At 38.2% G+C, this 17,670-nt stretch overlaps 1 protein-coding gene across 12 annotated transcripts in view; it reads left to right on the top strand.

The window, feature by feature from the left end:
• LOC113026206 (suppressor of tumorigenicity 7 protein homolog) overlaps positions 1-17,670 on the top strand; it is a 59,423-nt gene that overhangs the window by 22,453 nt on the left and 19,300 nt on the right. Inside the window, exon 1 of one of the 12 annotated variants that reach the window (XM_080304555.1) lies at positions 11,166-11,365. The exons of 10 other annotated variants lie outside the window; for them this stretch is intronic. In XM_080304555.1, the coding sequence (XP_080160681.1) occupies positions 11,359-11,365 (7 nt within the window). In that variant the 5' untranslated portion in view covers positions 11,166-11,358. Of the gene's footprint in view, positions 1-11,165; positions 11,366-17,670 lie in introns of those variants that run through there. One more of the 12 variants, XM_080304552.1, reaches the window with a different exon arrangement.

Here is a 17,670-nt window from a genome sequence, read left to right as displayed (position 1 = left end):
GCCTGAGCTTATGTCATTGATCCTGTCTTGATTGCACAGTCGAGGCTAAAACTAACTTGTTTTGATGTGGGATCATAGCTAGCATGCACACTGGCAATTGCACCAGGAGTGGTTTAGAGCCTAATCTTTGTTTATGAAATGTGCAGCTGATTGGATGACACTGTGCAATATCTTGTAATGGCTTAATGTTGTTGTTGGTGGAGTTTTATTTATTTATTTTTTAAAGAAATTAAAAGTGGAGATCTTTAGATTTACAATTGCAGGCAGTCATTTTATGAATCAGAAAAGAAGCAATAACAACTTAGATGAAACTTGTGTAAAATATACAACTCCTGCTAATAGTTTAAAGTGTGCTTAGATGCTTAACATGTCTGACCTACCTTTGAACATGCACGCCATTTCCAAGGAAACATATTAATGGAAATGTTAGTGCATGCAAGCATAGACATCTTGCGTACTCCAACATCTGCATTTCCACTTAAATAAATAATACAAACATGACTATCAGTGCTTGGTTCATCTGAAATGACTCCAGGTTACAATGGCAATACGTCTTTAACTGGCAACAATCCTCTGAGGAAGTAAGTGGTGCATCCAAAATGGGGTTATGAAAATGGAAAATACACTTATTTTCCAGTGGAGGGAAAAAAAGTTAATAAATAAGATAACACTCTAGTCATTGCTTTAAAGATGTACAGACCAGTCATGCTTTAGTGCATAGTCAACTCCTGATGGTGCATTTCCATCCAGGGAAAAGCCCTGTAGTGCAGTAGTACTGTCTGATTTCAAATTAAATGGTGTTGTAGCTAACTCCCGCTTTAGATAGTAATTTGTATTTCTGTGCTTCATTACTTTTTCATTAGATATAATAATTTTATATCAGATGCACAGTTGTTTATGGACACCATTCTACTTGGCTGTAGCAGAGATGGTACCTGTGACCTTTATTTGGCAGCTTCTCCTCGCTGCCCGCTATTCTGAGTTCTGTCCCATTTTGACACAGGCCTGCCAGTCTTTCCATTTTGTCATGTCTGCAGTTTGATACAGGTCGGTTATTAAAGCATTACTGCGTGGTTTTTTTGTTTGTTTGTTTTTGTTTGTTATTAAACAGCAACTCAAAGGACATAATGCTGCATTAAATCTACAGCAAATCCATAACACAGACGAGAGGAGGTCAAGTATGAGTATAGTTCTGATCAGTTCACAGGATATGATTATAGGAGATCGTGAGCACAGTGTTTGCATTTCTTTATGAAAGGATGTACACTTATTTGACTGACGTTTTTAAAATTACAAGTCAGAGCTCGCGATCGTAAACATGCCTTGAACAAACACATTTACTAACTGTTGTGCTTTCCTTGTGGTCATCATACTCGGCCACCTGGCAAATTAAACTGGAAGTACTATCATGCAAAATTTGGCCAATCCCACTGATTCTTGTTTGAGCAATACTCTCACCAACACAGTGTATATGTAATGTTGGATGTGGATATTCTTATTTCCGCACATCTTTGCAGGAAGTCATTCGTGACTTCTTGGGTGTTTCCTGACAATAAGCACAGACAGACTACAAAAACACAACGTTCATTTGGCTCTTTAGGTTTAAGTAATAAACTCAACAGTGTTTGTTGACATGGTTAAGCGGGACCCATTTTTATAGGCTATCCTTTGAAATAGCTTTGTTGTGAAAACGGCTTGGGTCCAACAAACACTGCAACAGGAAACAAACCATGGCAATTTTTAGTGTTTATTCGAAACACTAAAATCGTCTCTGGAAATCCTTTGTGTAAGATCATTTTTATAGGAAACCATCCTGCTATACATGGAATATCTTACTTTATCTCTTATTTTTGGGGCTAGATGAAGCTTTCATAAGGCTCGTCAAGTCCTGCTAAGCTTTCGCAGCAGACTGTGTGGCTGTGAGAAAGAACTCAGGGGTGTCTGATTTGCGTATTGTTCAGAAGATCATCTCCTCTCAAGTAGGTGTAGAAGGTAAAAACTTCTAGATAATCCTAATTTAGAGCTCAAATGTAAATGGCTTTATCCTTTTTTTGTTTGTTTGTTTTTTTTTTTTTTGCAGTGTTTTACTGTTTTAAAATGAGCTATATTTTGAGACATCGCAGTTAGAGTGACTAGTCTATTTTGAGCTCTGTGCAGCATTGACATTGTAGGTCGGTGTTCAGGTTTGGTGGGAAATGTGCCGAATTGCTTTCTGGCTCTAAAATCTGTTCTCTCTTTCTAATAAGGACAGATGGTAGCAGGAGAGAAAAGCCTGGGAAGTCACTTCCAACATGTTTGTCCTCTTCAGTACAGCAAAAGATAAATGTGCACCATATTTATTGATTCTTGTTATATAAAGTAGAACTAATTTGGCAGTACATGTAGGATAGTATATGGATGTGACAGCTGTAATTTTTCTGTATCTGCTTATTGAACAATTTTCTTTTCTTTATTTATTTTTACAGTTGAGCAAAAGGAATGTGACTTTATAAGAGGTGAACAAATACAGATAAAATATGTGCTAATGCAGCAGAATTCTGTTTAACCAGACTAATATTTTGATATCATGAATTAAATTTTCCCAAAGGTGTTATGGAAGTGTTGAAATATACTGGCAATTCCTCTCAGTTTTCAACATCCACCTGGATTTCTAAACTTTGCACACTTTGCACACTTCTGTGAACAGTTACCTTGTGTCACAGTCATAAACACACACACAGATGGGACTCATTTGTACATACGTTTGACCTCAATAGCTGTTACCTTCCTGTCCCCTTCTTTTCAGCAAAGTAGGTTTTAGGTAAATGTAACTGTGTTGTGCCTTCCTTTTTTGCTCTCATTTTGGCCTGTTTGTTGTAGGGTGCTGTGAGGAAGTGGTTCAGTAGTTCTACAGTCAGTCTATACTTGATCAGAATTGAGGTCAGTACGTACAGCTTTCTAGATTGTATCACTTCGTTCAGTAGCCTTGAGACTAATTATTGTATGGTGTTAAACTGTCTTAGGAGGACATGATGATCTTATCATGGATGTGAACTCGAAGAAATCAACAGTGGCATAGGACTGTTTCTATTGGCGTTATTATTACTTTAATAGTCCTTGGATTTAAGAAGTAAGAAGTAAATCAGAATCAGAATCAGATTCTGATTTACTTCTTACTTCTTAAATGTCTTGAGACTTACTTTTCTGTGGACACAGAAACCATGGACAAACAGTGATTCTTGTTTACAACTTTTTTTTTAAATCTCCATGGATGTCCATATGGAGTATTGTGCTCACCATCACTGACTTGGAGAGACAGTTGACAGACTACACCAATTATAGCTAGCTTTCACAGTGACATTTCTGGTATGTTACTGTGACGGTATGTAAGGAACAAACTGTTGGAAACAGGAGTGTAGATAAATTAACACTGGCTGTCTTGTGTTGATGTAGACGAGAGACTCTGGGTCCTTTTCAAAAGAGTGTTCGCTCCATTACGGCGTGTGCAGAAGAGCGATTTGGGCATTCTTTTGGTCAATATTACAGTGAATGTAACAAAAAAACCAAGCAAACATGTAGATGTAGGATATGCTTATAAGTAACTATGACACAGTATAGATAACTTTTTCCCTCTTGATATATTTTTTTTTTTGTTCAGATGCTCAGATATCTTTTTTCCTATGTTTCGAACATTTGTAACGTTACCTTGTGTCTCGCATAAGTAGCGTACATGCAATGCTAACTGTAAGAACATATTAAGCCTGCAAAGATTTTCTCCCAGGTTAATTGATTGTTTATCGATCTAAGTTCATGGTAAGTTTGAGTATATATATGTGATCAATACTTTCAGGGTGAATTGTGAACCTTGGCAGCTGTTTGTTTGGAGCATTTCTTCAACATAAAACACAGGGATAACCATTAGACATGATGACTTACAGAAAAAAACAAATGGGGGAAAAATGGCTTGAAGTGTTATGGTAGCTGAATTGCAGAAGGCATGAGCATTTTTTAAATTTATTAAGGACACACTGATGCCAGCTGAATAATTTCACCCTCAAATAGATGACCACAAAATGCTGATTTGCTGGTTTCAAACCAGTATTTCTTTAAAAGTTCTGTTCAGACAGTTTTTATCTTTTAAAGGAAGCCTGTGAAACCAGCAGATAAAGGACAAACACATGAGCCTCTGTATAAAACACTGATAAAAGACTGGCACGAAGGGAAAATGTGAATTTTGTGTTGCTACCACTTCACAAATACCTCAGTGTTTCTATAAAATTGAAGCTAATCATTAAAATCTCTACCAAAATATTTGTGCTGTGTAACCATTTCCACCCCTTCATAATGCATAATGCACTCTTTGGCCACATGCCTGCTTTGCCTGAAATCAATAATCATCACCTGGGCTTCAGATACATTTGGGATCAAGAAGTTATGATACCAAGAAGTAAAATCTGTTGGAGTATTTCTGTTGTTTGTTGAAATTTCTCTGTTTTCTAGTCAATGTGGTGTCGCAGAAACATAATAGCTTCCCTCATGACTGCTCCTGCATCCATCAGTGGATATTAATGAAGTACACTGGCTCTCTGTCAGTCAAGACATCTGAGGACAGGCCTGTGCAGCAATTTAAATAGCATAGTAACCCATCTATTAAGATACGGATACTTTTATGAATGAAAAGCCAGCAGACAGTGTTACTTTATATTCACAAAATATTTATTAATGTAAGTTTAACTGTTTGATTTCCTGTTCTGCACTGACTTTAGCTTCTGAGTCTCTCTCTGCACTGATTGTATTTCTCCTCCAACCAACTTCTGTATAGTAATAATGACTTGTAACTGTTCTTTTAGGCAAGTAGCCCAGCTGACAGCTTTGCAGAGCAAGCAGCCACGTATATGAATCTTCTCTGTTTATGTACTTATCAGTAATAATTTGGGTCACATTGTCAATGGAGCGTCGATCCTTTGTTTTATGTAGCGCTATCCACCCAAACATAATCCTATGTTTGTTATGGACTCTGAAAATAGCTTCTTTCTTTTTCTTTTCTTTTCTTTTCTTTTTCTTTTTCTTTTTACCCCTCAGCCATATAAAACGCTGATGGAGTATTGTTGTCATCCTGTTGGGCGGACAGCGTGGACACCATGGACACCCAAGTATGTAGAGGCAATAACTCGGGAACAAGACCATGTAGCATTTTTGAAATTCATACCATCTGCTAAAAATCTTGGACGAGTTTCAGTGACTTCGACCTCAAGGTCAAGGTCAGAGATCAAATTTTCTGAAAATCTTATGAATGCAGTAACTCAAGAAGAATATCACCTCGGATTTTCAAATTAATCCCATTTGCTAGGAGGCTGGGGGATAGTACTGCTGGCCACCAGTATTTTTATTGTGGGGAAACCATCCTTATCCCATATGTTATAACATTCAACGTCACCTAATCACTAGCCTATGAAAAGAAATGGTGTAGCCTTGCCTGTGCGACTCGCATCAGGAAGTGGCCAGTGCCCGTCACCAGCCTATCAGGACAGCGTGTCATTAAGTCCACGAATATTTAGCTTTGCATTTGCTCTCATTTTGCATTCTGAAGATTTTCCCTCACTATACCCAAATCCTGGAAACCACCCAACTGATTAGTCCAGGAAGCAGCCACTAAACTTTTTAACAATGATCCTCTATTGGTGAGAGAGTTTACCCCCCAAGTAAAATCAAGGGCCAGAAAATTATCAGAATTTTCTACTCTGAGAGCTGTTTCAAATAACCTGATCAAGACTGATTATTTGACTCTGTGTAGACATTTGAAGAACTAGTACTTTTGTAGGGTGGCTGGTAATAGAACAAAACAAATATATTTGTCAGAGTGAGAGTCTGCTTGGCACCCCGGCAATTGCCAGCGACTGGTACATTACAAAACAGCAAATGTGTTTTGTATTTCAAATCTCACTACTTCCTCTCTTCATTGGAATGTTTGTTTCTAACATTTACCATGAAGCAAAATTAAGACATCCTATACCAACAGAAGGGTACAACAGTGAATAATTGAGCCAGTTGTAATTGATGAACATAATTCATTGGCTTTAAGTAAACATTGTCAACATATAAACATATGTCTCATTCTTAGTATTGTGCTGATAGAACAGAACAATCACAGATTTCTTGTTGTTGTTTCTTATTTTTCCCTGGCTTTGGAGTGTAATCTAGCACACCCCACATGAGGATAACTGTTCCATGTGTAGTTAAGTCTGTTGCTTTTTAAGGGGCAGCAGTATTTTTCAGCATGCAGCAAAAACACTGAGTAGGATTTTAAAGCCCTGATCAGCATGGTCTATGGCATTTCTTTGGAAGCTTAATGTTAAATTGCCAACAATATCCCTACTAATAAGGATGAGCTCATGGGAATGCAGCTGGCATATGTAGGTATGTTTTCATTGTGGGAGGATTGCTTTGGGCCATACCTTAGTCAAACCAATCCATCAGTGTATGTTCTTTCATCAGTGGTAATTTTGGAATACTTTTTTTTTAAAGCTGGATATTGCTTTGGCTGTTTGCGTGAGAGGGTCACTTTATCTTTCAGTGCAGGGATGAGCCACCAATGGCCTTTAACCTCAGGAAACTTCAGGTTGTGTATTGTATTTGCTGTTCTATTGTCTGTGCCCAAGAGCAGAATAAGGTGCTTACTGAAGATGGCCATTTGATGAAAGCACTCTGACGGCAACCAGCTGTCTCTGTTGCTGTGGTAACCCCCGTAAGAACAGCAAGACGGCAGAGTGATCAGGTTTCTGTGGTAACTGCTGACTACTGCTATTTTGGTCTTCTGAGCTTATATAGTGGCTGGAAGTCAAGAGAGCTAAAAATGAGGCTTATTGTAGTTAATGGGCTTTCAGTAAGGTCTTATATACCATGAAAGCAACACTAATGTATTTGATTGGATCATGACCTCTGACCCTAAATCCTTACTAAATAGGTGCAAGGCCCAGTGGTAAACTATTGCCTACTGTTGTACAGCCAGCACTACAAAAGAGGGATTATCCAGTACTGCCATAGAGACCCCATACTAAAGACTTAACCCAGGGGTGTCAGAGATTGTATCTCTAAAGGCCACACTGGGAAATTAGAACCAGACATCCAGTTATCTTTTTTATTAAACAAAACCCAAAACAAAATTTAAAAAATTCCCCTCTCGCCCCTGCAGGCGGTGATTATCCTTCAAGCTTGGGTCCTCTACCAGAGGCCTGGGAGCTTGAGGGTCCTGCGCAGTATATCTGCTGTTTCTAGACCTGTGGTTTTCTGGACAGAGAACTCTGATGTTGTTCCTGGGATCTGCTGGATCCATTTGCCATTGCCTTGCTCAGGAGTCACTGCATTGAGTGCTCCGATTACCACTAGGATCACTGTTGCCTTCTCTGTTGAGCTTTCGTGTTCCTTCTTCCTGATGTTGCTATCAGTCGGTATAGCTACATATATCACTATGGCCGTCTTCCTCTGCTTGTCCACCACTAATATGTCCAGTTGGTTAGCCATCACCAGTTTGTCCATCTATATGTAGAAGTCCCACAGGATCTTAGCTTGGTCGTTCTCGACCTCCCTAGGGGCCATCTTCTGTCTCGCCATTTTGACCTCCGGACTTCCAGGTCATATTCAGCACACATGTCTCCAGTTGACGAATTAGAATATAGAACTGCCATTTGGTACACTTCTATGCTTTGTCAGAAACATATATCTGAGCCACTAAGTTTAAATGACCACAGTCTATTGTTAAACGATTTGACTACGTGGTGCGTGAAATTGTGTAAAAAGCCCATTTAATTGCATTAATTTAACCATTCTTTTTTTTTTTTTCAAGCTGGCCTTCCTCAGTAGTGTTAACCTTGCTGTTTTAATAGCTGCTTTATTTTTTCTCTCTCTGCCTTGTACAAAATGTACATTTGCAGACAAATCAAGGCAAACAAAGAAATAAAGGAAAATCAGTATTATGGAAAATCTCCACAACAGCAAATACTTCTATTAACCCTCCAATGTCAGAACTTCCTATTCCCTGACAGTTATTGTGCTTTTTAAATTTAAAATACACGGAGAACAGTCTTGGCTATTTTTACGGTCCTCTCTAAATCCAAGATATTGTTAGATACATCATCTATTGTTATGTTACCAACCTTATCACATTACTAAATATCTGTATATGGATTTAAGGCTGGTTGTGAATGTATTCAACAGACAGGACCAGCTCCCGGGCCATTTGCTGTTGCCATCCTTAACTTCAGCATTGCATAGCCTGTGCCAACAGAAACACAGCTGAATATCCTGAGCTTTAATAATCAGAGACTTGGCAAGAACCAGTAGCGGTGAGGTAATTCTGCATCTCTTTAGTTTATTCTCACCCTGCTCTCTTTTGCATATTGCTGAATTTATTTGAGTACTTAACTATGTTTGTTTTCATGTTTTCTTTAAGCAGGTTTAAATATTTAAACCTGCTTAAAGTGCCTTCATCTCTGGTATGTCAGCAAATTTGATTCCCACCAGAGTCACAAGATAGGTAGTTGCTGGTACATTTGTGGCTTAAATTACAGTTGGTGGATAATTTAAGAGTATCCTTGATATTAATTTTAAGTGGTGATGTATTTCTTTGTTATAAGTTGTTAAGAGTTGAATTGTTTAAAGCATAAAATATTCTGAACATTGACATACACTATCAGTGTTAGTACTGGCGTTCAAATTCCCATGGTGATCATCCAATTGAAAGCTTCTTATCCCTCCAAATCCCTGCTTGTCTGGATAACGTTCACCTGTAATTACTCCAAGAGAACTCCGAAGGATGCAACTAACCTCAAAAACCAAGCAGGTTCAGTGTAAGCAGAGTCAATTTAATGAGATAAGCTGGTCCCTATGCTGTTGGTGGGTGAGATGACGCATTATAACATGACTGTTTTTGGTGTTCACCCTCCTCCATAATTATTATGTGTGCTTGGCTGCTGATGAAAAGTATTTTTAGGTTACCAGAATGAGCTTTAATGGAAATAAGGCTTGAAGCACAATGATATGGACAGAATCTCATACCAGTCTGTGTGAAGAGTATTTACCAGTTCACTTAAGGGGCAGGTAAACATGGTGGAGCTTTGCTGTCTGCCACTAAAAGAACAGACTCACAACGTACCGGGGTATCCTTTAACTTACCTTATCTCTATTTAATTACCTTAACATTGCCAGTCAGGATAAGCGGTCACGAGAAGCTGGTTATCAACTCACTAAATTAACCCAGGGTTTCCAGAGCTAGGCAGGAACACATGTATGAACTTGAGTGAAATCTCATACGTAATTCATAGAGTTTAATAATATGTCAGCCCACCCTGACAGAGTCGAAGCTATAACAGCTTCAACTCTTCTTTGAGAAATACATTTCTGAGATGGACACTGATGTTGGAGGCGAAGGCCTGGCTCACAGTGTCCTTAGTCCCAAAGGTGTTCTATCAGTTTGAGGTCAGGACTCTGTGCAGGCCAGTGAAGTTCTTCCACACCAAACTCCCTCATCCATTTCTTTATGGACCTTGCTTTTTGCACTGATGCACAGCCATGTTGAAACAGGAAGGGCCCATTCCCAAACAAACAAAGTTGGGAGCATGAAATCGTCCAAAATGTCTTGCTGAAGCATTAAGAGTTCTTTTCACTAGAAATAAGGGGCCGAGTCCAACTCCTGAAAAACAACCACACACTATAATCCCCTCACCCCCCACCAAACAGATAAGTACCATTCTCATGGCAACCGCCAAACCCAGACACATTTGTTGCATTGCCAGACAGAGAAGCATGATAACATGAGGGCCACGTGAAGTTTGGAGGTCAGTACTGATTGACTCTGTGGACTATGCGCCTCAGCGTCCACTGACCCTGCTCTGTGATTTTATGTAGCCTACCACTTTATGGCTTAGTTGCTGTCATTCCCAAACATTTGGGATTTTGTGGAGCTTTTTCTTTCTTTCTCAGAATTGTGGTAAAATTAGTATTTCCATCCTCTTTATCATCAGGGTAGTATGGCCATAAGCTATACGGCCTTCCAATTCATCCATGTGAGTGTGTGTGAATATTACATAAAAATGCTTAGGTGTGTATATATAAAAGCACTGTATGAATGTGTGTGACTGAGTAAATGAGACTTGTAGTGAAAGCACTTTAAGTGCTCAAAACTGAGTGGAAAGGCATTGTACAAGTACTAGTCCATTTACTATTAATCAGACTCTCATTACGCTTAGTAGTGTTTGTTGCTCGTGTTTTGTAAAGGAGCAGTGCGTTACTAAATCATTGGCGGTTGCTATCTTTTGTTTTTGTTTTTTGTTTTTTTAATCATTCCTCTCTGTGGATCCTCAAGGAAGCACAGTAATAATTGAATTGGCTCAGCAGCATCTTGTAGAGGAAATTGCTGCATTTGTCATCATCTTGTTCAACCATAAACGTGATATTGCAGCTAATCTTGTCAGCCTTTTAATTTTCCATTGCTTTCCACATCATCACTCTAGTGTTTCAGCAGGCTGAAAGAAGAAAGGAAGTGCCTCATGACCCGAATGTTATTGAATCTAATAAATTGATCAAGTGAGAAATTATGCCTCTGACGTGAGCTGATGATAATGTTAAACCGTCCCCTCAACAGCTTTGTGGGGACAAAAATATTTAAACCTGAGTTTTCTCCATTTAAAATGGGTCAGTGGGCATTTTGATAAATGACATGATACTTGGCTGAGGCTAAAAGTAAAAGGGTGTGTGTGTGTGTGTGTGTGTGTGTGTGTGTGTGTGTGTGTGTGTGTGTGTGTCAAAGAGGCTGCTGCTTAAATTAATTTGTATTAAATAAAGGTTAACAGAAAATAATAATTTCTTTTGTATTATTAACAGATTTGAAGGGTCTTCCGTATCTCTAAAAGATTGCTTCATCCATTTTCCTGTAGGGTCATTTGGGGTTGTCATGGTTACCTCTGCAGGAGGAGACTAAGTAGCAAACCTCCCCCACCTCCCTTTATTAAAATCCATGTTATTGATTGGCTGGACTGGCATCTTCAGACTCCCCTTTGTACTTATTCTGCTGGTTTACTAGAGGAAGAGGAGGACAGAACTGGCTCACAGTTGTGTTGCCCTGCTGTCATTCAAAGACGGGCCCCAATCAAGAAAACGTGACCAAACCAGAGCCCTCACTAATAAATGTGCTCTATGAAAGTTGACTAGCTTCTGATTAGATGTGGGTATTGATATGGACTCCCAAAGGCTTTGGTTTTTGTTCCTTTTCTTTTTGAAAGAGCAACAAAACATCAGGTTTAACCAAAAATATATATATTTTTTTTACTTTTTTGAAGTAGCAAATGTTAGTGTGCTGGTGGCTCCAGTGGATATGTCAGTGGAATGGAGGGTAAGTTATCTGGTGCTGCTTTATTTGGTGTGCAGCTGACGGGCTATGTGTAGTCAGGAACTGTATGGCAGCCGTGTTTCTGATCTTTTTCTTTGCACACGGCCTTTATATTGTATAGCAGGTGGTCCTGTACATTTCGTATTGATATTCATGAAGTGGACTGTTTGCTCAGCGCGTGGGTGAAGGCCTGCTGATTTTGTGTGTGTGTGTGTTATGTTTTAGTTGTGTATCTGTGTGTGCTTGTGTGTTAGGAATATGCGAGCTGTTGCTGATATCTGTGTTTACAAAGTGGCCTGTTGTGGATGGCTTAATAAGCCTTGTTTGGTGTTTTTTGCTTTTGTGTGTTTTTTCTTTCTGCCACCTGTGCTTGTTTTTCATGTATTGCTTTTATTCTCTAATGATATTAAAAAAGATATTTTAAATGGGGAAGAAGGGTTATTTTGATTGTATCAGCATCTACAAAGCTCCTGCACAAAATCCCAGTTGTTGTAAGATTACAACAGCAATTGCCTTGCCCATCAGTTATTCTCCTTTTTTCCAGTTGCTTTATTGACATGAACGGAACGCAATGTTAATGCCAATGCATTTAAGGCCTCCCCAAAGCAGTTTTGTATGTTGCATTTTATTTTAAATCTTTTTTTAAATGAAGGTAACAAATCTTGTAAAACAATGATCTTCTAGGTGCTTAAAAAGACACTTAAAAAGCAGATTTTCTGCTGGCATCGCTCTGGAAGTTTTTATTGTTTTACTTTCTAGTCTTCGTGTAAATTATGCTTTCTCTGATTTAAAATTATTGGCTTTTTTGATATTATGATTACACACTTGTAAATTAGATGAATATTTTTGGGCTGCTGTGTTTAAGTGGCACCTTAATTGCAGAAGACTCTCAGTTTTTGTCCTGGAACGGGTTCTATATTTATGTTTGGATGTTGAGCATTATACAATACAAATATGGATACAGTCTGTCTTCTGATTAATAGAGACTTAGCTGTTAGATCTTTTTTCCGCGCAAGGGAAAAGTACCAGTTTGGCTCTACGTTCTTTGTTTCAACTGTTTCCATAGATACCCAAAATAAATTCCTCGTATGTTTAGATGAGTTACTTTAACTGTCTCTGTCCTCGGTTAACACAGTTCTTAAGTTTGAAGATCATTAATTTTTCAGTGCTGATAATAATCTAACATGTGTGCACAAATGGTAGCTACTGTGAACATTTCTCTTGGCAATAAGTAACAGAGCCTTGTTAGAAATAACACTAAATAAGCTCTGAGCTATTCATATAGCCTGGAATTTTTTTTTTTCTGCATTAAAGGCATGTTGTCAACCCTGCACATTTACACGAAGGTAAAGCCAAAATCTCAAAACCATGGACCCTGTTACACATGCATTTTTGCTGCGGTGAGAGATGTCCATCTTAGTAAAAGGTCAGCAGAGGTAGTCGGACCAAGACAGGCTCTCCTTCCCAATCAGCAAGGGCCTGCAATATGAGCCAGGCTATGAGGCCCTGCCTAATCAGCACTGCCAACTAGCATTTCAAGCATGAACAGCTGAGCTGCAGTGACTTACAACATACATTGGGATGCAGGCAGCCTCCAAGACCCTCCTAGCTTTGTCTCATGCCACCCGCAAACTGCTTCTTACAAGAAAACACAAGATTAATGCACGTCTTTAAGCACAGCCATCACCCTGTTACAGCAACCTATTCCCAGTGCTGAAAGTTACAGCTCTGTTTGTAGATTAAGTCAACTAAACTATCTGAAAATGTGTCTGTATTGCTTTTTTTTATTCCCAGTGCTAATCCAATATGCATTTGTGCGTCTTAACCCCTTCCAAGCTCTTTAAACGTTTTAAATGTAATCAGCAGTTCAACAACATGAAAGAAGAAACTCGTAGGATACAGTTCAGCTCCATATGTGAGCAGTAAAGCTTGTCCCCAAGAAACTTGCCACTTCTTTATTTATTTACAAAAAGGAGCGTCCATCTAATATTAGCAAGGTGTACCTGATGAAATAGCTGGTGATTTAAGATTTTTTTGACCAGAGTACAAATACAATGCTATTGCATTTACATAGAATTTTTCAGGTATCTGTTCTCTACTTATTATACCACAGATAACTTTTTACTTTTACTTCCTACATTTTTACACAAAAAGCTGTACTTTCTACTTCTACATATTAAAAATTATTTTCTACTTACATCTACAAACAGGCTCGTTACTCTAGGTTGTGGTTTAAGTACTTCAGAACCTAAATAGTGCTTTTTTTTAAGTTAACATTTCAATCAGCTCAACAAAGCTTGTTGCACGCTGTGTTGTGTGAAGGTGCGGAGCTGTATGTTTCAGGGAGAGAAAAGAATTCAAGCTAACTTTAGTCACAAAGACAAACGATGTAAGACGTTAGACAGGACAGGGGAGTGAGAAGCAAGGTTAGATTTAAAGGACTGAACAGTGAAGTTTGTATGATGTAGTTTCAATATTGTGAAATGTCCTGTAAACAAAGTAAGCTATACTAACTTTGCGTTACTCAAATGTCAAAACTACTGTGTAGTTTAGTGCTGGATTGCACAGCTTGTCATACTGTGGTGAGTTTGAAGCATTGTCTTGGACTGATGCACAGTGGGTGTGGTCCTCATGGTTATGCTAGGCTATGTCAAGTGTAGCAGAAATGAACTTGAATTTAAGCTGATGATGCTCAGACTCATTCACTGAATTCCACCTTTATACCAACTGTATACCGTCTAGTTAAAGACAGTATAAACAGTATAGTGTCAGTGTAGGGGATGGACAGCAGCCAGGACGGCTTACAAAACGTCTTGTTAAATTCAGTTGTGTAAATCCTGTATGTTTTCACTTTTACTTGAGTAAAGTTGCTTCAATACTTCAACTTTTACTGGAGTATTTTTGTTGACCAAAAGTTCTTTTTGTCATCAAGCTGAACTAAATTGCGTCTTTGAGAAAAGAGCCAGCATTGTAGAGGAAATAGGAGTTCTTGATTTATGATGCAAAGATAAGAGAAGACAACTTGAGAGCTTTGTACACAAAAATACATTAAAAACATGACAGTTTTATCTTGATATTGCTTTAAAAATTAAATTTTCAAATTCAAATTTCAAATAATTTTCAAATTTTGCATAATTTTCAAATTTTTTATTCAAATAAAAATTATTGGAAGAAAAGATATTGTTGAAATTAAAATTCCTAGTGCAGTGTATGTTGTATGTCATAAATAAATGCATTACTCAAAGAATCAGAATGGGATTAGAGCTATCTGTCGACACAGGGATCAGCCATGCTGTTTTGAAAGTATTTTAAAAGGACAGAATATTGATAAGATTGCATGCGCCGATCTGAATCAATTTCCTTATTGATGTCATGATCAGACTGTGTAGTGTACATTATGATTTTTATAGTTCACTAGGAGCACAGAAAGTAAAGGTGATCTGAGACGTAATACCTCCTACTTCCTGGATCTGGATCAATTAAAAAAATGAAACATTTCATTAACTTAAATAAATGGTAACTTGTTTGGCTACAGACAAACCACTATGGAGAGAACAAAAATATTTGCATGAGATTAAGGTGCTGCAAAAGCTGCACTTTGATGAACAGTGCTCATCAAACTTGGAGGCTTATAATGTATTTGACCATTTGGAAGTGGTTCTTTATTATCATCCTTCAAAAAGGATCAGTGATTTTTATTTAAAACACAAATTAACTGACGTCTTACTTTTTCTTTTCTTGTAACTGATGGACACACTTTGTGTATGTGCGTATATGAGATAGAAGTCTGAATAGGCGTGTTCACGTGTGTCTCACGTCATGTCTTTTATCATTCAAGTCAGGCCAGCAGTCTGCCGACTGTCCCCCCTCTTCAGTAAAGGTCACATCTTTTGTTGTCTCCAGTGACATTTAGTCCTGAATCTGCCTGATAGAATTTGTCCCTCCAATTCATCTTCTTACTCTCAAACCCGACTCTCTCGCTATTTTCTGGCTAGTATTAACTCTTGGTAGTAATTGTAGCAGCCAACGAGGCTAAAGGAAAGTGCAGTTAGAGCATGAAGTGTCACCAGGTTGGGTCATGGCAATGTAACAAATAAAATTAGTGTGTGGAAGAATTGTCTCCTCACATTGACGTTAGATTGAACCATTAGTTTAAGTATGCAGGATTTTGATGATTAATAAAGTTTGTCAAACATGGTAGGTTCTCAAAGCCATTTTTCATTGTAAATTCAATTCAGTAACATGAATTTGGAATAATGTAGCGCTTACTCCCAGCAGGACGTGGAGCGCATGGACTGGTGAACTAAGCATGATTTCAGTCAAGCTTCATGATTGTAGTTAGTTGCAGAGCCATGTAAATGAGAGAACCTTGTTCTGCATATCAAATTAAATAGCTGTTAAAACAGAGGCAATGTGAGTCTGGCTAGCTGAAATCAGTGTCACAATAACTCTTACATTTTCTGAGGAGTAAAAGCTCTTTTCTGTCTCAGCTTTTTGTTCTTTGACTTGACTACAGCAGCTTCCTATAACCCTCAGGTCATCGTCTGTCTGAAATAAGTTGTTTCAGCACCTTTCCCTTTAAATGAACTTCTTGTGATTCGCCGCCCCTCACAAACTAAAAGGTTAAACAGCAGGTGGTCGTGGACTCTGACTCTTATCTGCTCCCTTACAGAGTGCACACTTAGGATTACTTGTAAATGCACTGATCTCATCATTTTAGACTTTGGTAAATCAAAATATACCAGCATTTACATAATGCTTTTCTAGGCCACTTAAAGCCCTTTAGACGATATGAACTATATATGTTTTTACTGTTTATGAAAAGTTGGGGAGTTTTTGTACAAACTAAAAATAGATCTACCCTTTAGTTACCGGTAACAAAAACCATTTCATGTTTCTGACAGCCAATAAATCCAAATCCAGAATGATGTAAAACAGGGATAAATAAATGTTGTATTCTGATGTCAAGCTTTAATTGTTTTGGGAGTTTGAATGTGTGACATTTGGATTATGAATATACTAACACTGTATATTAGTTATGGCTAGATTTATTGGCTGGATGAAGAGTGCTTTTCCAGCCAGACAGCAGTGGTTGAGAGACCAGACACTGCAGACTTACAGCAGCTGCTAAGCCTGTTTTTCCATAGACCTAACTGAAAGAGCTTCTCTGCTGGGATGAGAGCCTCCACTTCACTGCAATGAATAGCTGTCCAGCTGCACTTAATTTATGCACGTGTGTGTTTCTGAGTGCAAATGAGGCTGGGTTTCTGAATCTTTTGTCTGCCTTTCTTATCCTCCGTGTGATTCACAGGAAATTAACATGACAACCCAACCAAAATACAGTACCTTGCCAGTATGGCATTGTTTACGTCAGCTAATAAGATCTCTAAACTTTACACCAAATGCACGAGGGAGATGTCCTGCTTTGTCGCCAGAAAACGGGATGGTATTGGAAAATTTGCCATTCAGTGTTTAATTACAGCCTTGACTTCTACCAACTATTTACAGATAATCAACATGGTGATCGATCTTTAAATAATTTTTGTTTTGTAGTAAGTCCCCGGGTTTTGCCATTTCCCTTTAGTTTTAGCTAAAGTCCACGATCACTCCCTGCCAGGCTGCGGCAGGGAGTGATTTATCATTTATCATTATGCAAGTTTGTGGAAATAAATAATTAAATGACAATCTTTTCTTAAGTTGTGCACAATTTTTCCAAATTCTATGAGTATCCATGATCGCAGTATCAAACAGAATAATTGAGATATGATTTATTTATTTATTTTTTTTAATTCTTCTGTTATGTTGTTTAATCATCAACTTCAGTATGCGTGCAGAGTGGCTGTACAAAGAGCAAGTCAGCAGCTGATTGTGTGGAAAGACTTTACCTATAATCTTCAGCCACTCCGTAGTGAATCATTATTTTATGTCTGAAACGTTGGCTTGAGGCTAGTGCTGTTTCCTTTTCTTGGATTTAATTTTTAACCAAAAAAACCTTTTTCACACATAGCCGAGGCCTCTGGCTTTTTTGCTCCTTAATTAAAGGTGCTAGATTTTTAATTAAGGGGTGTTAACTCGCTACCATTTTGTGAGCATCACCCAGTTAGCACTTATTTCCTTAAATAGTTCAATATTTTTTTTCCATTGAGTTCATTTTTGCAATGATCCAGCTCAAATTTGCCTTTTTATTTTCCTCTGCGCTGTCATATATAAACCATTACAATGGTGGAAGCTCATATTAAACATGGCCAGAAATAATGAGTTCAGTACAAGTATTCTCCAAGATCCAGGAGCCCAAGCTTCAGTCTGCA

This window comes from Astatotilapia calliptera, chromosome 7, assembly GCF_964374335.1.
Source record: "Astatotilapia calliptera chromosome 7, fAstCal68.1, whole genome shotgun sequence".
NCBI classification, from domain to species: domain Eukaryota; kingdom Metazoa; phylum Chordata; class Actinopteri; order Cichliformes; family Cichlidae; genus Astatotilapia; species Astatotilapia calliptera.
This window is presented reverse-complemented; position numbering and strand designations above follow the sequence as displayed.